The 23353-nt window shown below is 46.1% G+C and overlaps 1 protein-coding gene across 3 annotated transcripts in view; it reads right to left on the bottom strand.

Moving 5' to 3' along the window:
- The window catches only part of ARHGEF3 (Rho guanine nucleotide exchange factor 3), a 284203-nt gene that overhangs the window by 227990 nt on the left and 32860 nt on the right, over positions 1-23353 (bottom strand). For all 3 annotated transcript variants that reach the window (XM_044754094.2, XM_070493511.1, XM_070493509.1), the window contains exon 2: positions 20492-20584. In XM_044754094.2, the coding sequence (XP_044610029.1) occupies positions 20492-20553 (62 nt within the window). In that variant the 5' untranslated portion in view covers positions 20554-20584. The remainder of the gene's footprint in view (positions 1-20491; positions 20585-23353) is intronic.

Genomic DNA, 23353 nt, shown 5'->3' with positions numbered 1-23353 from the left:
TCAAAATCTAGAGTGCTCTCATGAGAATTTAGAGATTTTATGTTAAACTCCTGATTTCTGTATTCCCTCGAGAAACCGGCAGATCTGGCCACAGTGGGCCCGCATTCCCATGGGCTGGCCCTGTGAACATTTACATGAGGGACTCTTGTTCATAAGTTTGGCTTACTTTTGCCCCTTTAACATATTGCTTAACTTATTCACTTTTCACTTCAGCTGGAACACTCGTGAATAAACTTTGAAGTCAAAATATTTCACAAAAAACAGTACAAATGATCCGTTAAGTGGGGATCGACAAAGCTGTGGGCCTGTGCCCCAGCCTGCCAGCAATTCTAACACTGACCGTGCAGGGACCCACTCTGACCAAAGGGGCTGTTCCACACAACCCCCAACCCCTCATCCCGGTCCCTCAGCCCCTCAGTCCCTCAGCCAGGGACACATGTTTGGGAGCTGGAAGAGTGAAGTCAGAGGCGGGCGGGTTTCTTAGGAGGTTGGAACCACATCTGCATTCTGTCATCCTTCTGGACAGGTCAGGGTGTGCTGGGCTGCCTGTGGGCCTGCCAAGTCTCTGGAGGAGATGAAACAACAAGCGAGTCACATCACAGAGAGAAGCAAATAGAGCGCACAGAGAACAGGCTTAACGTACTCAGGTGAACTCAGGTGCGTCAGTGTGACGGAACGCTGGGCAAGGGAAGGCAGGCCTTTGTTCCACATCACTTTAAAGGAAACACCCAAGCTAAGTTCTCAAACCAGTCACATCTCATTGGTAATAATAATACTGATAATCAGAATGACAGTGACCATAGCAGCAGCAGCAGCAGCATGATGGCTATCACCTATGCGCTCTTACTCTGTGCCAGGCGCTGGTCTTATCATCATCATCCCCATTTTAGAGATGATGAAACTGAGGCCCAGCAAAACTACAAACTTGATCACGCAGCATCAAACGGTGGAGCAGGAACCAGACCCCAGCTGACTCCTGAGCCCAGGCTTCTGACCACAGGGCTCTATTGCCTCGTCAAACATATGGGCACCACAGCACAGTGCCTTTGGTGCTCAGGATTCAGTGACACACACTCCCCTCCATACTCTCTTACATTATTAAAAATCACGCTGGAATTTATTTGCATGTGTAATAACTACGCACATTGACATCTAAATGCACAGGTCATTGTACAGGGTTGTACACACAAAACCATGCCCGCTATTCCTTATGCACGGTTTAGAGGACTTTTAAGATGAATTTTGGCCTTTTGCAGTCTGTACCTTACTCGTCAGCTTTAGGTGTTTGAGTTGCCCTCCTTGTCTTTGGCCCCATTCACAGTACAGTGTCTGTCTCCTCGGAGCCCTAACTCCCAAGAGCCCCAACCACCGAGAACAAAGGCCTCCAGTGTTTACGAAAAGGCCTGAATAATGGGGAGGGTTCCCCTGAGGAACTGATATGGTCTGTTTTACAAAATATACTTTACTCCAAAGAAGAGATGTTTGGGCCCTCACTCACTCTCTCTCACTCCTAATTTATACACAGTGCACTAAACTTAGGAAGAGCAGAGGAGAAGCAGCCAAATTTGAAGAAGGAAATGAGCAAAAGAAGAGGGTACTAAGAGGTGACAGATCTCCAGAAAGAAGACCAAAAGGAAATTTCAAAGCAGGACTTAGCACCAGGCAAAAGGTTTCCTTTCCGCTCCCTGGTTATGAGGTACATCGCTGCATGCAGGGGCTATGACAAACCCGCAAGCTGGCAAGGTGGGAGGCTGAGGAGGAAAGGGGAAGCTGGGCTCACGCGCTGTATTTAATAAAGCAGGAGGCCTGCCGCCTAATGAGGACATGCTTACAAGCACAGGGGATGAAAACAGAAACGTTTCAGGCATAAGGAGGTGAAGTTAAATCACCTGGGACTTATATGAACGTGCTGGTTCTGAGCACATGCTCTCAAACAAGAATCTCACGTTTTTCTGCCAGGAGGGGAACTCTCTGAAGATTTCCCATTAGGACACACTGAGGACAGCAATTCAAATTTGATCCTGAGTCACTCTCAACCCTACCTGCCCACAGGCAAATATATGCCTCCTCTTTTTCCCCCCAGGGTACATTTGACAATGTGTGCAGACATTTTTGGTTGTCATAACTTGGAAGAGGGAGTGCTACTGACATCCAGTGGGTAGAGGCCAGGGATGTTGCTAACCATCCTACAATGCAGCCCCCACAACAAAGAATTAACCTGCCCAAAACGTCAGGAGTGCTGAAGTTGGGAAACTCAGATCTAAACCAAGGCAAAGATGGGAAGGTGAGGATTTGACATCAGAAAGACAGGTGTCCCAACACTGTCATTTATTTACCTGCCGTATGACCCTAGGCTTTGTCCTCCTCACCTGTACAAGGAGACAATCACTCCAGTTCTTTGCTGGGCTGTGCTGGGGGCTATTGAGACCTGGTTTTTAAAAGGTGCTCTGTTAATTGAAGGTCTTGCTCTATCATCATCTCCCCCAATGCTTGCAGAGCCTCTGACTTGCTCTGAAGGTGGTGGTAAAGAGAAGCATCGGGGTCTGGTTAGGTGGGAAGGGCAATGCAGCACAGACTGATCCTGCATCCTGCATGGCACCCGCTCAAGACAGAGTGCCCATGAGGGACAAGGCATCCTGCGGGAACTTGATGGGCCTGGGACTTCGCTGGTCTCCATCAAGCTGTGCCAAAACGCGTGGGGTCAATTACGGGCAGAGGTCTGCAGGGCAGGGCATCAGCTCTATGACCTGCCTCAAAGCCCAGGAACCACTACCATTCCTACAACAGCACAATCACAATAATAACGTCTGACATCTACTGAGCTCTTAATCTGTGCCTGGCTAAGAACTAAGCCCTCTTGGTAGGTTATCTCATTTAATCCTTACAATCCCTGTGGAAGGTGGATAGGACAATTATCTCCATTTTACAGGTGAACTATACTGACTTGCCCAAGTCCTCACAGCTCAGACAGAACTGGCCTTCAGACACAGGACTCTGATGCCACAGTCCATAGCCTTAACCATGACGGCAGCCTCCTCCCTACCCTACTTCCATCACCACTTGGACTCCCATATTCTAGAAGAAAGCTGGCAACCAAGCTGATTGATATTATCATTTCAATTAAAATAATCAATGTGTGTGCATATGCAAACCAATGCAAGAAGGAAATTTCCTACAATATTTACTGATTGACAGTGTTTACTGATGAGTGGTAGAATTACAAGTGATTTTAAAATTTCTCTTTATATTTTTCTAAACTTCTCAAAGTCTTTTACAATAAACACAAATTAATAGTTAATAATATAATAAAAATTAAACTTATAAAAGTAAAAATTTATAAAATTTGTTTTTAATTTTTTAAACTTACTACTTTTTAGCAAAAATCAACCAAGTAACCTGAAATTGTTAATTGTTTAAACCAGGGATTGGTAAACTATGGCCCGAGGGCCAAACCCAGACATCTGCCTGTTTATGTAAATAAAGTTTTATTGGAACTTTATTGGAATGTAGACACTTAGGAACACTACATGCCCTTTGTAATCTGGCCTAGAGATGGATCTCTTACTTTCCCACCTCTAAACTTCTGTTCACAATGTCTCTCTGCTTCTTTTGCTACAGCCCAAAATGGATATGCCAAGAAGCTAACGAAGCTGAAACCCCTCCTTAGAAAGGTGTCCATATGGTCTTGTGTTTTCATAAAATTTGGAAAAGGATATTTTAAAATTCTTTTTCTTGAAAAAGCCTCCCCAAATTATATGTTTCAGACTCCTCAAAACTGGATCTGCCCCTACCAAAAGCCCGGGACATTTCACCAACCTTATTCCATTTTCAAGACTATAACATATTCAGTGGCAAGAAAGGTCTTGTCCCACCAACCCCCAGGCAGCTCTAGGCATGATGAGCTCTTTGATTTCCAACCCCCAGATGGCCAACTCTCACAGACAGAGGCAGCTGCCCTTCAAGATACACCTCCAGAGACCACCAAGTAGGGGACTGGCCAGGTCAGCCCTCAGGATCTACCAGGAAGTTCACAGAGCAGATCATCCCAGGGGAGGACCCCTGAGGGTCCCCACAGCCAAGAAAGGGAAAGAGGAACACCCCCACTCACACACGCTGTCCTTCAGCCATTCATCACCTCCACTGAAATCCCACCACGCAAATCTAATTTATGCATTTCATGATTGAGAACCTCTGTAATCGCAGCACTTTCAAATGGTAAGAGGCAGGCGGATGACCTAAAACTGCTTTCTAAAACTAAGGTGCTTGCGAGAATAACAAAAATGGGGATCAAATCACATATACATGCAAACGTTTCATTGTCTATTTAAAAGACTCTCTAATGCATAGCACAACCCTTATGGTGGGGCATTTACATCAATCGAGAGCCTACAGAGCCCAGTTGTCCAACTAAACACCCACCCACGCCTCAAACATTGGCAGATAGTGTCCTTCACTCTCTGGCTCTTGATCCCTCCCTGGTCTATTCTTATCTCCCCTCCCCCAAGTGTGGGGGCGGGGGCATCTTTGTGGAGTGCAGCTGGCGGTTTTGATAAGCAGGTGTCAGGAGTTTGAAAATGACCTTGCTCATCAGCTGGTGGGAACCCAGTGGACAAGGAAGTCACTGTCTGCCGGGTCCCAGCCTCTAAAACAAGGCACAGTGAGGCCTGGGGGAAGGAAAGAGGGAAGCTTTTGCATGCGTGCACACACACACACACACACACACACACCAGGGGTAAGTCCCCAGGAGGGGCAAAACTTTCACTGAAGAGGAAAACAAAAATCTAACAGTGAGGATGTGTTGAGGTGTTTCCCAGACAGCAGAGGTAGACAAAATAAACAGAGGAGACTGATCCTTAGGAAAATCAGGGAAGAGTCCGCATTCTGGGCAGAGCTGGCATGTTCAATTAGGAGAGAGTTGGCGGAGGTGGGAGAGAGGGACGTATATTCACCCAGCTGATTCCAGCATCCAGACAACCAGGACTGTATAAATGGCCGTTACTGTACCAGCCACTGGAAGGGGTCCAAAATGCAGGACATGCTCTGGGGAGAAAGAGAATGTCCACTAACCCAGTTTCTAATTAAATGTGGGTTAACTGGCACTGCTCCTTGCAGCTCAAGGGGCCAATTCAGAGCTGAAAGGAGCGTTTTTCCAAATAAAAAGGCTGAGCCCGTCAAGCTAGCACCTTTTATTTTCTCACATCCTTTCCGTTGCCCAACTTGACCCACTGCTAGTTGAGTTGACTCCTTGGTCCTTAGAAAAATAGACCCTCCCTGTCCCCACCACCTCCAGTGGTGCAAGGACCAAGACACCTTCTTGGCACATGAAAGACCGAGCTCCATTCTGCTTTTCCCACGGTGTGCTCACTGCTGCCCAAGGATGAGTCACCCATGAAAGCCACACATTGCCCCCAACAGATAAAACGCTTGACCCAAGAGCGTGGCCCATTCTTGCTCCTCCGAGAGCAGAGCTCTTTCTGCAGCTTCTAGAGGATGCTGCTGCCTCAGCCGTCAGTCTTCTCTTTCCGAATTCCATCACTAACACAAGAGAGGAGATAACGGGCAAGGAAGATAACTCTCGTGACTCGCCAGCGCAAAGGGAGTACAAACTGCGAAAACCAAGGCAAACTTCCATCAGGATGCTGACAGTCCAAAGAGAAATACAGGTCAATTTGTTGGTAATAAGTCACATTTTTACATATTGACTAAGGCTTTGGGATGAGGTGTTATGTGCATCATTTCATTTAATCCTCAGAACTACCCTAGAAAGTAGGTCCTATTTTAACCTCATTTTACATGCAAAGAAACCACAACACAGAGAGTTTAAACGATTTACCCAAGGTTGCATAGCAGTACAGTCAGGATTTGAACCAAGGCTGCCCATTTCCAGAGCCTGTGTTCTTAAACACCAAGCAATCTTAAGTTAGAATTGTAAAATTAAAGTTATGCTAAAGAGCTCATATTTGGGAGAGGTTGTGATTTTGCCAGCTTACTTTTATGTCACCTCTTACCCTCTTTTCAAGAAATGCTATAACCTGGCTTTTCACATATAAAAACAGCATGCGCCAGACAGTGTGCTCGGCATGTGACACATATCATCTCATTTAATCCTCACAACCACCCTACAAGGTCAGTATTCTTATTATCCCATTTACTGACAGACACTGAGATTCAGGCAGGTTAGCATCCTTGCCCAAGGGCATAACACAGAGCAGGAATCTGAACCCAAGAATGTCAGATTCCAGAGCCTACATTATTTCTCTCTATATACCATCTGTCACAGAATTTCAAGATTTTCCAGAAAAAAAAAAATCAAGAGTATCATGAAATGAGGGGTGAGAAAGACCAACCGCAACAATTAAGCCACCTGGATTCACTGAATGGGAGGTGCTGCAGTGGGCGGCTGGCCTAGAGCCACGGACCATCCGCCTGGTCTCGAGCCTCCATGAACTTCGGCAAATCCCTTCTCTCTCAGGGCCTCAATTTCCTGTTCGGAAAGGAGGAGCAAGAGGGTAAGCGAGCCTTCCAGCATCGTGATTAGATAACGGGCACTCGTGGCCACATGGAGCAAGGAGGGCTCTGGACCTCAGTGGATGGTAACTTCCCTCCTCCTTTCCAGACACAAGACTTCAGGAGCAGGTTTCTAACTCCGTCCCTGGATTGAGGTCTGTGCACCCAACAGAGAGTTGTTAGGTGCAGCCTGAGGCTGGCGGCAGAAAGGAAGTCACAGTTATTCTGGGCAGGAGGTGGAAAGTAGAGAGAAAGAACGAGGGGCTAGAAAGTAGCTAGAGTGGGGACAGTAAAGAGCGTTTGAACAAGTGCTGTACTTTGATCTGAGGGGTATAAACATATGTAGAAACTTGAGCTGTGCCCTTAAGTTGGCACACAGGCCAAATACATTTACAACACAAAAAATGTTAAAAGGGAAAAAAGTATTTGAAGAGATGACAAATCAGACCAGGCAAGATTTTGCCCAATTAAACTTTGCTACTATAAATGCTCCATATAAAATATTTAACATCCCATCAAAGACACCGTTTTTTAAGTGTCTGCCTTCTAAGTTCATCACGAAAAGGGGACAATACAGAATCACCAAGATGAATTCTGAGGTTGGGTGAGGGGGTCGGGGGTGAGCATAAGGCCAGGGAAACCCTTTACTTAGTGCGTGAGGAGTGCCACTCTCATTCCGCAGAGCAAGGGAGTCCTAGAGCTTCAGGTAGTGACTTAGAATCCTGACTCTGTCACTGACTTGCCGGGCCCTCAGGTTGGGTCAGGAATCTTGGCCCCTGGCAGCCTCCCCTCCCACCTGTGGAAAACAGTGAAGACCACAGAAGAAAGGGCATCGCTGGCCGAGATGTTGTGAACGTTGGATGTTTCTGCCCACCCAGCATTTGATTCCCTGTCCATGGGTAACAGCACTTGGTCTTCCCATGGGGGGACCACCCCTCCCCAACTCTCAGTCCATGGGTCCAGGTGAGGCTGACTCTATCCATCTCCCTTCGAGTTCCAGGAAAGAGCATGTGGCCCAAGCTGAACAAATATGAGTCGGCTTGGGAAATCCTATTGGAACAAGTGGCAATGATAAACTCTTGCTCCACGGCTGTGGAAGAATGTCAGCCTGGAGCTTCTGGGAGGTACTGCATGGAGGAAGCCTTCCTGGGAACGAAGCTGATATGGAAGAAAGAAGAGCCAAGAGGAAGAAAGCGTGAGACTAAGGCCTAATAACACTGATCCCTGGGTCCAGCCATGCCTGAAACTATCTACTCTTGGGCTTTCTATTTACATGAGCCATTACATCTCCTATGCTGCTTAATCCAGACTGAACAATCTTTCTGTCACTTGTAAGAATAACAACAACAAATCCTAACTAATGGGACCATTGCATAGAATCACAAGACCTCCGAGGTACAAGGGCCTCGGTGGAGGCCTTCCACCCAGCAGTGTTTTGCACATACCAAGCATTAAATAGTGGTATGTTGGCCTAATGAATGAATGATTGTTCATCATTCTAGCTCCAACTTCTCAAACTGAAGTAAAGGTATCCCGTCAGCATTACTCTAAGCCACAAGACGAACCAACCGCATCTTCATGGAGCATTAATTCAAATGATGGCAAGTAGCTTAAAATAGTTTTTTATTAAAAGAAATACAGATCACAACCAAATGTGGTCCACTCCAGGAATGCAAGGATGGGTCACTATTAGAATATCTATCAATATAATTCATCTCATTAATAGAATCAAAAGAAAAAAAAATGTCTTTTTAGATGTCAATCTTGTTAAATTTCAACATTTATTCCTGACTTTTAAAAAGCCTCTTAACAAAATGGGAATAGAGGGGAGCTTCCTTAAGAGATATACGCTCAAACCGAAAGCCAGCATCACGTTTCGGGGGAAACATTAGAACACTCCCATTGAAGTCGCTTTAAGGGAAGGATGACCTGAGACATCACCATCGTTTAATATTATTCAGGAAACATTTGCCAATCTAATTAGACAAACAAAAAAAAAGTTTTTACCAATTAGAAAGGAAGAGGAAGCAAAATATTATTAACTTGCAGATGATGTGATTATATGGCTGGAAAAATTCCTCCCAACAACAACAACAAAAAATAAGATCCAAAAAACTATTAGAACCAGTAGGACAATTTCATAATATTAATCAACATAAATAAAAGAAGATATTAATCAATAGCTTTCCTACATATAAAAAAAAGAAAACATGAAAATATGATGGTGATCCAGCCAACATAAATGATAATTCTAAAACTCATTCTTCAAGATGTGACCCCTTAGGAACAGAGCTGACCAGACTAATATACACACATGGTCTCATCGTCTTGTATCTGAACTGACCTGCATGCTGCTCCTCACACAGGCTAAGTCCCTTCCCTGTCCCTGGGCCTTTGCATGTGCTGTCTCCTCTGCCTGCCATGAGTTTCTCTGAGAAGGGTGCAGGGCTTGTTCTCTCAGCATGCAGGTCTGTGCTAAAATGTTATTCTCTCAAAAAATCCCTCCCAGTCTCCCTATCTAAAATTTCACATCTTACTCTCCAGCCCTTTGTTCTAGTTTATTTTTCTTCACAGCACATATCACCAGATAATGTTGCTTCAGGTATTTGTCTGTTTACAGTCTGTCTCTCATCTGGTGAGATGAGGTAAATTCCATCAGGGCAGGGACCACTATGTCTGTTTCAATCACTGATGGATCCTCCACCCCTAACATCCCCATTCCTGACACACAGAAGGGTTCAATAGAAAATGTTGGTTTTAGGGCCAGCCCAGTGGCATAGTGCTTAAGTTCACACACTCTGCTTTGGTGGCCGAGGGTTCATGGGTTCAGACCCCAGGTGTGGACCTACACACTGCTCATCAAGCCATGTTGTGGCAGCGTCCCATATACAAAATAGAGGAAGATGGGCACAGATGTTAGCTCAGGGACAATTTTCCTCAGCAGAAAAGATATATATATTGATTTTATAGATGGATTGATGGACTCTTTCAGTCCCCAGATCCAATCTCCACCCTATTGCCTGAATATTTTTCATTTATTTCTACTTTTTCCATTGATATCCAAACCATCTACCCACTCATTCTCAACAGGTCTATACTGCTTCATCACCTCTCTCCTGGATGGCTACAATACCCCTAGCTGGTCTCTTACCCCCAAGTTTGGCCTCCTTCCAAATCTTTTTTCCACTCTAGCCCCAGGTCTTTTCTCAAAATGCAAATGTGATCATGTCACTCCTCTACTTAAAATGTTTCAGTGGCCTCCGGGGACCCTTATGACAGTCTAAGCTCTTTACTACCAAGGCTCACAGGGCCCAATCATTCCAGCCCAAATGCCTCCCAGTCTCCTGTCATAATCCATGATCCAGCCACATTGAGTGACTGTCTCTTCTTCCAGCATGCCACATTCTCTCTGGCCTCAGGGCCTTTGCACATGCCATCCCTATCACATGGCTCACTCTTTACCTGACTACCCCTCATATATGCTTCCATTTTCTGACTGTTACCTCCCCTGGCAAATGCTAGGTCCATCCCAAAGCCCCCACAGCTCCTCACACTTCTCTGTCATACACTCACCATGGCATGTTTAGGCCTGCTCCCTCTGGTCTGTAAGGTTCACAAGAGCCAGCTTGTGCCATTCACAGTACCTGGCACCAAGCAAGCACTTAAGATAGATTTCCTTGATTTTAATTTAAATCATGCCTTCTTTGCCATCATGCCTTCTCCAAACTGGCACAGGGTTCATTTCTTTGTATCACATCTGACACTACTTTTGGCATCCTGACTCACCATTCATACTCCCTTGAGACACAAACAACACATATGGACATGCTCACACTTGCACACACACATAACATACTTGGAGTATCTGTCACTCCCCAAAACTCCCCTTCCACCATGACATTCTAACTTTGAGGCAATCTTGTTTTCTGCCTGAGTGTCATACAGTATTGGAGCCTGCTATGTCAAGCACACTCTAGTCAAATTTGACTGGGTCTAATAAAAAAGAGGGAGATGTGTCAAGAAAAAAGTGCAAAGGCTTTCTCTGAAATGTCTCCCTTAGTCACCACACCTGTAAAGTCTGTATCAAACAGACTCAATCTTATTTGAAAGTCTTAAACAAATAAGCAAACAAAAGTCAGATCTGTGTCCTTGAATATGACTTGTTTCTGTAATTAAAAAAAAAAACAACTTGCCCCGTGTTTAGGATGAGAGAGCATTTTTTATTACAAAGCTTTTTCTTTCCCAATAATTGTCAGAATTATGGTCAACATAACATCTCTATCAGATCTAAACCAAAACACAATGCAGGCTGTGGTCTTAACCAGATGTTAGTTCAGCATCACCAGTCACAGGTCATCCTCACCTTGGGAGACTGACAATGCCACCAAGGAGACCTTGTCCTGGACCTACTCCAGCCTCTGGGCTTTACTTTCATGGAAGGGGAAAGGATGGAGGAACACGGCAAATGGCACCATGAGGACGCACTCAGACAAATCCAGAACGTGGATCTGACTCGTTGAAACACTGGTGTCATGGACGACAAATACAAGAGAAGGGCCTGTGCTGGATTGAGGGAGACTAAAGAGACATAACAACCAAATGCAATGCTTTAGCCAGGAATGGCCCCAGGTGGGGGTGGGGGTGGGGCATGGAGAAATGGAACAACTAAGGAAATTTGAATATGGACTAGATATTAAAAGATACTATAAAATTATTGCTAATTTGCAGAGGTGGATAACAATAGATGAATATATGGGAGGATGTCCCTATTTTTAGGAGTTACAGGCCGAAGTATTTAGGGGTAAAGTGTCAGGATGTCTGCAACATGTTTCCAAACGGTTCAGGGGAAAAAAGTGTATGTGTATATATACACACACACAGAACGATTGAGGCAAAATCTTGAAATAAAATCCAGGTGAATGAAATATTATTTTGTTAACTTTTTTGTAGGTTTGCAAGTTTTCCAACTATACAGTTGGGTAGAAAAATACAAGGTAAAATCTAGTTCCTTTGATAAAACATTCTAATAAGAAGGTAAAGAACACAAAGAAAGGGGCTGTAGGTCTTTTAACAGTGATTAGAATTCAGGTCATTTCAGAATCTAAAACATATCTCCTATCCACAAGCACAATATTCTTCTTACAATACTAGTAGTTTCATGATACTTTTGCTCACTTTCTACAACAGGGAAAGTGTGCCCTCTGCCTGGAACACTCATCCCTCCCCCAGAGAAGCGTTCCCAGATTTCACTGGAGAGAAGAAACCCCCTTTATCTGCTTTGGGAAGTAGACAACAGGTTATTAAAACTCACCCATAACTCTGTCACTGTAACCTAATGGAATGTCTGTCCATGCGATTACGAGGGTAACAGCTGACTTTCCCACTCATGAGAACCTCCGGGCAGCAGGGGCAGCGTCAAGCTCCTGCTCACTCCTTCTTAGAGCAGGACCAGGCACACAGTAGCCACCCAATAAACGTTTGTTCAATGAATGAGATATTACACAGCCCTTCAAAAAGGAAGCATATGAAGATAATGTAACAAAAAATGATTGACATGAGTGAGAAGAAGTATAATAAAACTACTATGATTACAACAATGCAAACTAAAACTTTGCAAAAAACCATAAACCACCAAAACCAAAACAGTAGCTAGCTGGGGGAGGTTGGGGTGGGGGGAGCGGATGGTGCTAAGAAAATGAGTTGCCGTGGAAAGATCCTAAGAGTATGGTAGGTGCCAAAGGGACAAAGACTACAGTGCCTTGGGGATAAGAGGACAGTAAATAAAGGAAGAGAGAAGTCAAGGAAATGGTGAAAAACTTTTCTCACTTGTTCAAATTTACAGGTGGAAAAACTCCTCAGTCCTAACCACAAGGACAACCTAGCCAAAAGACAACTAGGCATTGACTCCACCCAGTTAACTGCCGTCCTTCAAGGCTACAGAGCACCCAGGTTCTAATTCCACCTCTGCTACTAACTCACTGTGTAACCCAGGCACATTGCCTCTGCAGGCAGTTTCCTCACTGGCAAAAAGAGAGGGTGGGTCTAAAGGAGCAAGAAGATCACATCCAATGAGCACTAAGTAAGCCATAGAGATCTAACATACAGCTTATTGAATGTGGACAATAATATTGTACTGTAAGTATATAGCGTGATACATATCATTACAACAGCAACCATATTACAATACACAAATGTATCAAAGTAACGTGCTGTACACCTTAAATTTATACAACGTTACATGTCAAATTTATCCAATTTAAAAAAATGATCAGGGGCCGGGCTGGTGGCGCAGCGGTTAAGTGCCCATGTTCCGCTTCGGCAGCCCGAGGTTCACCGGTTTGGATCCCGGGTGCGGACATGGTACCTCTTGGCAACCCATGCTGTGGTAGGCATCCCACATAGAAAGTAGATGAAGAAGGGCACAGATGTTAGCTCAGGGCCAGTCTTCCTCAGCAAAAAGAGGAGGATTGGCAGCAGATGTTAGCTCCGGGCTAATCCTCCTCAAAAAATAAAAATGATCAAAGGACCAAAGAAATCTCTATTTTCTTCTGTCAATTGCTCATAATTTCTCAGGTTTCTACAAGTAATTTGCCATTCCTTTTTGAAACAAAGGAAAAAAATTAGATTTTCTTAAAGCACTAAAAAAAAAAAGTTTTTAAACAGATCAGAATATCACATCCCACTCTTTATCAAGGATCCTGAGTAGAAGAGTTAGGAGACAGTGTTATTCATAAAACTTCAGAAATATGAGAAATCTTCACCATTTTACATTTACACAATGCTCCGCAGTTCACCAAGGAATTCCACGTTGTCTAGGCCCACTTCTGAGATCAGGAAACCGCACTCAGAGGAGTGGCCAGATCCTAACGCTAAGGCAGTGGACTGCTGAGACCAGCTCATACGGGGGAGAGCGCACAGCCTGGTGACTTTGCATCCGTGGGTTGAAATTAGCCAGGGTGGGAGTATTTACACCACGGCAACAGGCAGACACCACAAAGCTGAGCTTCCCCCACCCCGCAGCAGCCAGCTCACCCCCACCCTTCCCTTCAGCCTAGCCCCAAGCCAAGACTGGACCCCAGGCCTCTGTCCCGCCCATTCAGGGCTCCTTTCCATCACCCTCGTTTCTGCTTCCTGTTTAGTTCCCTGCCCTTGTAAAACCTCGGCTGGACTGCAAAGTCCTCCAGGGCAGGCACCCTGTTAGATGTTCTCAGGCCCTGCCTGTCCTGGTCACAGTCCATCCCTGAGCCCCTCACAGTGCTGGCACACATCCATCCTCGATCAACGCCCATCCCTAAAGAAGACACTGGCTCCTGTTCAGACTGTGCACAGCACGCACAGCACTGCACATGGGTGGGACAAAAGCCATGCTCAGCTCAAGTCCCAGCAGTGATCCTGGGGAAAAACCTTAACCCGGGTTCCCACGCTCTTCCCCCATCCAGAGAACAAAAGTCTCAAGGCTCTCCCCATCCACACCCTAGCAGAACACCCCAGACAAACCAGCGTGTCATAAATGCATCTTGATAATTCTGTACCTCTGTGAGGCCAGTGAACCATTCAACAATCAGGGGTTCATAGGCACCCCCACCCCCAGCCTCGCACGCTCTCCCAGCCTGATTCTTGGCCCTCAGAGGTGAAAAGGTTCATTTACCTCCAGAGAGTATGACACGCTCTTGCCTGGAAGGAATTTTTGATCAGATTCCCCAGGAGGGAGATTGACGCACATGGTCTCCACCCCGCAAGGGCTCAGCATCAGGACAGGGGCTGCCTTTCAGTGTCATGGTCACCCACGCGGTGGGGGTTGGGTCAGCTTCCTCCGCCAGATAAGTGCAGGCCGGAGACAAAACCCTCAAAGACACTCTTTCCCTACTCACTGGGTCCCATGACTTGTGTCTCCTGGTGCCACCTTGGAGCACTGTGCCCATTCGAGTCCCCTCCAGCTTGAGTGTTTTTAAACATTCCCCAAGTATGCACTGTGTGCCAGACCCTGCTAGGCCCTCTCTTAAGCCCTTCCTGTCTCCTATTACAGACGCAGTATTCATCTCTCCTTCTAGACCGTAAGCAAGGTCCACATCTGACTGTATCCCCAGGCTCCCTGACAGAGTGCTGACCACATGGTAGGTACTCAAATGATTGCTGAACGACTTTTTCGAAATGATCACCATCCCTTAGGGATTATCACAGGGAAGTAGAGGGCACGCGTTCTGATAGCTCCTCCTTGGTTTTGTGGTGGGTGGGAGAATGATTCACAAGCTGATAACAGACCAAGGCCATGTGCTGCGTGTCAGCCAGGTGCCCGGTGCCCAAGCTAAGCACTTCTCACCACACTGAACCTTCACATCAACTTTATGAACCTAAGTCCCACTGTTATCCACCTTCACAGATGGCAAACTGGGACTTCAACAACTGGGCCAGGATCTTCACCACCTCCCTTAACACCCTCCTGGCAGTTCCCCTGGTCACTGGGCCACCCTACAAGAGGGAGGCTGCCTGGAATTAGAGCATGCTAATGGGCTCCCAACGAGACTTGGACGCCCACTCTCTCCACCTTGATGGATTATCTCGACTGAAGCCCAGTCCCACCCCTGGGGCAGCCACAGCAGCCCCTCCCTATTCTGCAGAGTGGCTCTGAGCTCCCCAGGGAGAAGGTAAGGTGGGGGGTCCCCATCAGATGAGAAGGGGGGAGAATGGCAAGAAGCCCAGGGGTTTTCTCCCTTGAGAGTCTCAAAGACTCTGAGCCCTACAACTACGTGTGACATTGGGGCAGGTACCTAAAACTCTGTTTCCTGATCTGCAAAATGGAGGCAAACAGTGTGTGTTTTGCTCAGTTGCTGGGATGTCTGGAGCCAACAGATACAAAAAGCCCCTCAGAAGGTGCCCGGAATTGGCAGATATTATTATAATTTGCTGTGTAGAGGGTTAGCCAGGCTCACTGGAGAACTGAAGGGCTTTTCCAGTGGCTTCACAGGATATCTTCCAAGATGCTGTCCTAATTAATGCCTTCGGCCAGTAGAAGGGCAGGTAAAGACTCAGTTTGGTGAAAAATCCACAACAAAGCAGAACTCGAGGTTCAGGAGACTGGGTCTGGGTCTCGGCCCTTCCATCCCTCACTACAGAACCACAGCACAGCCCTTCGCCTCTCAGTCTCAGTTCCTCTTCCATAAATAACATCACCTCCCTCATGGGGTCTTATGTGTCTCAAATAAGATCATGTGCGCTCATTAAATTACTTTAATAATAAATTAATAATAAGCTGTCTATGGGGTTATGCCAATGAATGTAATAAGGAGCCTATTCTGTTTTCACATTCATTCCACAAATGTTTAATGAGTGACTATTACATCCCAGGCACTGCCCTGAGGAATCAATGAGGAGAAGACACACAGATTCCATCTGCCCTCATGGGGCTTACAGTTGTTTTAAAAAATATACCTAAACTTTCGGGATTGAAAGGAAACTCATCAATCAACCAACCCCTTCCTTTTAAGCCAATGAGGAATCTGAGAGAGAAGTAAAGAGACATACCTCGGGTCATATAGCCAGGAGGAGGAGAGGGCAGAATTTGCACAGCGGGTTTCCAATTTGCAGCCTAGCTCTTTGCACAGGAGAGTTTCTGCCTGAATAAAACCTTTATAAAGATACCCGACCCTCCCACTGTTCTCAACTCACTCACCAGTAAGCTTATGACAGGGATTGCAAGACATCTTCCGTCTTTTGCCTACAATAATATTTTAAAATCCCTAATGAAGAAAAATCCTAAACCATTCAAAATCCAACGTCTGTGGCTTTGGTTACTTTGCCTTTCTGTCCTAGGCACATTACTGAGGCATCGGGATGAAGCTTCAAGATCTCGCGGTCCAGCATGCCCCCATGTGTAACAGCAGTCATAGGGGGCTGCACACTCTACTCTCAAGAGAGAGAACCGTCCATGCACACTGACCCCTTATAGACTCTGTTGGGCCCGGTGAGAAAGGCCACATTTAAGTGAGCTTAAGCCAGCAATGCCCAAACAAGTTTGGTGACAGGCCCCATGTTTCCCCTGCAATGCCTACTGGTGTTTGGAGGAAATCATGTTCTAAGGAGCAGACTGGGGGAAACGCTGACTAGATCTCCAAGAAGACACCTTGGAGAAGTGAAGAGCCTTGCCCAAGGTCACAGGGCTGGCGTGTCCAAGAGTTAAGGCGAGATCCTCGGGTCAGGCGAGGTTACGCTCTCCCTTTCATTGGGTTTCCAGCTTCTCAAGGTCAGCAGCTGACCTTCTGGAGGTGGAGGAAGTGGAGCAGGCTCCACGCAGCCCTTTCAGCAGTGAACAAAGAGCTAATAAAAATCAGCGACCAAAACAGCTCCCGCCTAAGGATGAGATAGAAGCTGATAAGCAGATCAATAAGAGAACAACTAACAAGCAGTTAAACTAACTCATCTAAAGATGAGGGCTGTTGAGCAGGTTCAAATCAGCCTACCCGCGGAGCAGGAAAATGGAACGCGACTCTGAGGCAACTCTCGGCTGGGGATGCGGCCCCCCACTGCCATCTAAAAATTACTCTGTTTCTTAGCCAACTCAGTTCACCACAGCTGCTCACAGGCTGAGAGCCTACTGTGTGCTGGGCCCTGGGCCAGATGTGAGGAGTCACTGCCAGATAAGGCCAGACCTTTCAGGACAGTAAAGTCTAGTGGAGCCAGCACAAAGGAGGTGCTCAAAACATACTGGAAAAAATGAGTGAGCCAGAGAAGATCTTTATTTTCATAAGAGAGACACATATTTGTACAATCTGAGAGTGAAAGGCCCTGCAAGGAAAGCCTAATCTCTTATTTGAGCATTTTCCTAAAGTGCTTATTAGGGCTGCTGAGCAATGATGGGTGTTGACTGACTGACTGACCAAGTGAATGAATGAATAAATTTAAATCTTTCCATTTCTCCAGCATGAGCTGGGTCCTAACCATCTACCTATTTCACCACAAGTCCACTTATAGGAAGGATTTACATGAAGGGTAAGGACTTTTCCCCTTAAAATTCTCCTCTTTTTTTTTTTTTTGGCGAAGAAGATTCACCCTGAGCTAACATCTATTGCCAGTCTTCCTCTATTTTGTATGTGGGCCACAGCAGGGCAACTAACGAGTGGGGTAGGTCTGCACCCAAGAACCAACCGAACCCAGGTCGCCAAAGTGGGGTACACCAAACTTAACCACTAGGCCACCTGGGCTGGCCCTAAAATTCTCCTCTTTGAGCATCAGAAATTCCACGTGCTAACTCCATTGTTGCACAGCTGAGGAAACTGGGGCACAGAGAAGCAATATTATCTCCCCAAGGTCACTGATGGCAGCACAAAATGACACTCCCTTGGGGCTTAATCTTCTAGAAATCCTGTGTTCTTGTAAATTGGGTAAATGACAATGAACAAAACAGACAAGACCTGGCCTCACGGAGTGCAAGTCCAGTAGGTGAGGCAGACACTAAAAAGATAAATGCATATAGGATGAGAAATTGTGTCAACCAATTATCATTTCTAAAACACAGTTCAGGCCCTATCAAGCTCCTGATAGAAAAATCTTCCTAGGTTCCTCACTCTACGTAGGCATAAAAACAAACAAACAAAAAATGCAAACAGCTGCCTTTATTGGGTGCTTACTCTATGTATACCAGGTGCTTGACTCTGATTAACTCAGGACATGCCCCAACAATCCAGTGCAGGAGATATCCTTATTAGCCCCCCATTGACCAATGAAGAATTAAATTTTTCCACTTAACAACTGCTCATGGTATGTGCAACTGCCTACCCCCTCACCAAGACTCTGAATTCCCTAAGAATTCATATCTTACCCATCTTTTTGTCTCTGATACACACAGTAGTATTCAATAAATGCCCACTGAACAAATATATCCATTGATTGATCAATGGCCTAGTTTCCCTCAAGGCATTATCTGCTAATATGCTCAGTTTTTAGAAGTGCTGATCAGTGTCCTGTTAATCACATGAGAGGTAGCTGTGAGGTTGTGCAAAGAGCCAGAACCAGACCCCAGAGACCTGAGACCAAGGCTTGTCTCTGTGTGAACTCGGACAGTCATGTCATCACTCTAGGCCTGCCTGCTTACAACTGTAATGAGGAAGAAGCAAGAAATGATGCCGTGAGCCTAGGATCTCTTCCAGCCCTAAGGTTTTTATGTCTCTAAAAGATAATGGGGGGGACAGGGGGCTCAGGAAGGCCTTTGAAATTGCACTCTGCCTGCTTTTAGAACGAGATCTAAAGTTAAGCATTTCAGGGTAGGGTGACTGATCAGGTCTATCGGGCACAAGTGAAGAACGTCCTCTCCTGCCACAGTTCAGGGGGCATGTTATCCTCATAAAGTACATTTACTCCCTGTGATAAATATGCTCACCCAGGAAAACCCCTTTCTGGAGAAGCGCTTTGGATGAACGCAGGTGAGGCCACCACCCCCGCTGTACACTAGAACACAGGGGCTGGGGATAGGCAAGAGCCCGTGTTCATATGCTGGATGGGGACAAAATCCAAAGCCACCTCTCCCAACTCCTACATTCTCCTCTGGGAAGACCACAGATGTGGAATAACAATTGAGTGTGCTTAAGGCAACCGCAAACATGGGCGTGATGGCTCCAGAGCTATGTCCACAGGGAGAACTCACCACTTGGCAAGCGTGGGACTGTTGGTCACTCCAAGTGGAGCAATGGGAAGGAGCTCGGGCTCCACAGTGTGAGAGTTTTTGCTGTTTGGGTTGGTTTTAAATGAATTTTTGTCCTAATATCACCTAATGGCCATAATGGGGTAACAACACAACTCCCTACCTTATAGGACCACTGGAGAATTAAATAAGATAAGTAAACCACGTGATCCACACAGAGCCTGAAACATGGTAAAGACTCAAATTGTGGCTCCTGATGATGGTGGCGGTGGTGGATGAAGCCACCCGAACAAAGTAGGGAAATCCAACCGAAGGCTCTTCAAAACCACCTTGGGGATCAAAGGAGAAGCAGGTCATCCTGTGATGAACTCTCCTAGAGGAGCTTCTAGATACTTTCCAGAAGAGAAAAGGAAGTGGTGTCCACTCCTGGGAAGGACCAAGGCTGCCCAGATGCCCTGGGCCTCATGATAGGTCACCGAGTCCCTGTGAGGACAGAGGCTCGCCGGGGCTGCTGGGAGATAAAAACAAGTAACAGAGAGACCTGAGAAGATGAACTTCCCAGGGTAAAGAGATGGGGAAGGAAATTACAACCACGGAGAGATACCATTGTTCACCCAACAGATTGGGGAAAACGAAAAAGCATGAAGAGCCGAGGTGCAGCAGGAGGCGGGAAAACAGGAAACGCAGTACATTGTTGACAAGCGGTCTTTAGAGAACAACTCGGCAATATTTATTAAGATCTTAAATGCATACACAGGACGGCCCAACAACTCCACTCCTCAGTAACCACCTAAGAGACCTACCTGCCTGTGTGCTCAGGAGGCATATGCCAGAAAGCACAGCACAGCACTGTCGTAAGGGCAAAACACAGAACCCACCTAAAAGGAAAACACCACCACCAACAGGAAAACAGCGGGATAAACAGTGGGATTCTCATACCATGGATACACTATTCACTTCGTGGCACTATAAAAACAAGGTAGATTCACGTGTACTGTCTTGAGAACATTTTAAGACATATTATTAAATTTTATGACAAAATCGTCTAACACACTTCTCAGAACGTATCCCTGCTGTCAAGCAACACATGAGTGCAATTCTGTACCACACTCGTTCTATTTACACCAACTCTTCCTTCTAAGTTTTAGAAAAATTCCCTCATACTTAACAAAGGTATCCCTCCTCTGGTGTCAGAAATTAGAGATATGAAAAGGGGACACATGAAATTTTGCTATCTCCAAATTCTTGATGGCCTCTGACGACTTATACAGACTTAGAGGAAGTCTCACATTGCATTTCATTGCTGCATATAAAAATTTTTTTAATTTTCATTTTTAAAGATATTTTTACCTTTCCTTGTTTTCTTCCATTTCTCGGAAGACACACTGATTCATTACTGTGGAACTGTCCATAGACACAGTGTGGCAGGCCCAAGTCTTCTTTCTGAAAAAGTAAAACAACCAATATATAGAAACTGGGTGCATTTATGTTATAAACACACAAAAAGCTGCATTAAATACATACAAGGGGAATATGTCAAAGGCTACACAGTGTTCATCAAAATCCATTCTCCTCTTTTTCCATAGTAACTCAAGTTTTATCAGGGACCACATTTCCTAGGCATCCTTGCAGTTAGGTGCAGCCAGGTATCTGAGTTTACAATGGAATATGAAAGGAAGTAATATGTGCCACTTCTCCATCTAGGTCTTAAGACATGGGCATGCCTTGTCCACTTTTCTACTGGTTCCCATTGGCTGGAACTCAGCTCCGACCATGCAGATGATGACAACACACTTGGAAGTAACAGAGCAACAAGATAGAAGGCACCTGGGCCTGCAACTGACTGCATGGAACATGGCCACTCTCTTGCCTTGGAACTACTGCCTTAGAGAAAAATGTCTTTGTTCTTTAAGTTACTGTTTTTATTGGGTTCTATTTTTATGGCTAGTTAATTCTCATCCCTTTTGGCACTATGATTAAATATTCTCATTGGGGCCCTTCTGAGGGTGGGTTTGGTTATTCAGAGTTTGAGACATGCTGTGTCTATAGAGACAGGTGAGGCCAAACTCTTTTACGTCCAATCTTGGTAAAAGTGCATGCAATTTCAAGTAGGTACTCAATCAGTGTTTGATGAATAAAGAAATGTTAACAAGCATGTAATGCTTTCTCACATGAGAAAACTCTCAAGAAGAGGGCACCAGGCACAGAATTAGGAAACCTGGGATCCCCAAGTATGAGCTGTGAGCTTCACTTCACAAAATGACTACTTGGAATGGTAAAATGCCATGCTAATGGATGTGATACCCAGGTTTAAGGATTCAAGACTATGTGCTTAACCAGCTACTTCACTTGGTGTCAACCAAAGAAACAGCCATCAGTTTCAGTGCTAGAAGAACTGTTTGTGTAGACCACATCGAGGGGATGGTGTGTTGGTCTCCAGCCTGGCGTCTTCTGGGAAAAGAGGGTTCAGGGTAATTTTAGTGTCCGTGATCTGCCTTGCTGGTGCTGTCTTTACGGCCCAGGTCTGCTATATCAGCTGCTTGACTGTTGATCATCACAGGCCTTCTTGGCCGAATCTCCCACTCATCCTCCTCCATCTGCTCCACCACAGGTCTGGCCTTCCTCCCAGATCAAAGCACCATTTAGATAAACTCTCAGATCCAGGTGAGCAGGACCAGACATCCGGGACCCCTGCCCCACAAGGTGTTGGCCAGAGTCAGTGTTGGGGAGAATCCCCAGCCACATCCCCCAACGCTACTGCTCTTTTAACTTGCAAAGAGATATTTTTAGCATCTGGATCCCTGTATGGGGCCACTGCTCTGGCTTCCATCAGAGCTTAACTTCATCAGCTGAGGTATGTGCGTTATGGAGGGGCCCAGAAAAGGCAAGAGGGAAGATGTGGATCCTGGAAGGAGGGGAGATGGAAGGGTAGCGGGACTTGAGCTCAGAGTCCCAGAGGTGCCACTGCATCCCCACCATAGAGGGAGAGGGGAGAAAGCAAGAAGCCCACTCTAGGGTTGCTTCTGCAGCTGCGAACAGCTCAGCCCACTGCACCTCAGCCTAGAAACCAGATTTACTCGGCATACGGAGCTCTAGTGCCACACAGTAACTACTCAAGGGGATCTGACACCTACACCCCAAAATGATACCAACAGCAGGACTCTCCTCAAAGCCACACTTCCTGAACAGCTGTGAGAGGTCAGAGCCTGCCCTCCAAGGGTCCACCAGCTGATTCCAGGTCAGGGCTTTAGGATTTTCCCTCCTGGTATTGAAGGTATTCTGCAGACAGCCATCAGTAAACCATTGCCCTCCAGCCTGTGGCTAGAGGAAGGGATTTGGGGCACCCGTCTCTGTACCCCAGCACTGAGGCATGCCCAAGGGCCAGGCATGGAGAAAGATTATCTCAGCGAATTCTCACGACAGCCCTAGGAGGCCAATACTGCCTCACCATATGAATCAGGGAACTGGGCACAAAGATTTGCCAAAGGCCGTACAGACAGCAGATGGTAAAGCTGAGACTTGAACCAGGCGTTTGTTCTGGGAGTCTGTGTTCTTAACCATTGTATTGTAATATGCATGGCAAAGCTCAGTAAGGGTTCAGTGAATGAACTTGGTTTCAAAAGCAGTTTCAGGGCTGTGGGGAGACAGTGTCTCTACGAAGCCCTAAAGGGGTGGACCACGAGCCTGCCCTCACCCGCCCTGGATGACAACCAAGTGGGTGCTATTCTCAGACCCCTCTCAAGGCAGCCACTCCACCCCCTAACCACTCCAAACCCGGGATTTCCAACTTCTGTAAAAGGAATTTATGCTTAATACTAGTGTTGGTAATGACCAAACCACGGCTGACTCAGCACCTCCTATCTGTGGGCTGTGACCTGACAGCTCTCACACAGAGCCTCTCATCCACCCACAGCCCCGCAGGAAGGCAGGATCACACCCAGCTTACAGACGGCAAAACCAGAGCCAGAGAGGCTGCAACAGGCTTCAGGTCACAGCACTTGGGTGAGGGCCGTTTTCTAACTCCGAGGAGCTGGCCGAACGGCACACCATCCCCACCAGTCGCCTGGGTTACTCAAAAAGTTACGAAGATAAGTGCTGGTGTAACTCTTCAGCCAGAAAGTTTTATGTTAATCTAAAGTTAATCACATTTCCCAATCCAGTCACTTCCATGGAAGAAGAATTTTAACTCTCCCCAGCTGGAAACTCTGACAC

Source organism: Equus asinus, chromosome 21, assembly GCF_041296235.1.
Source record: "Equus asinus isolate D_3611 breed Donkey chromosome 21, EquAss-T2T_v2, whole genome shotgun sequence".
Taxonomy (NCBI): domain Eukaryota; kingdom Metazoa; phylum Chordata; class Mammalia; order Perissodactyla; family Equidae; genus Equus; species Equus asinus.
This window is presented reverse-complemented; position numbering and strand designations above follow the sequence as displayed.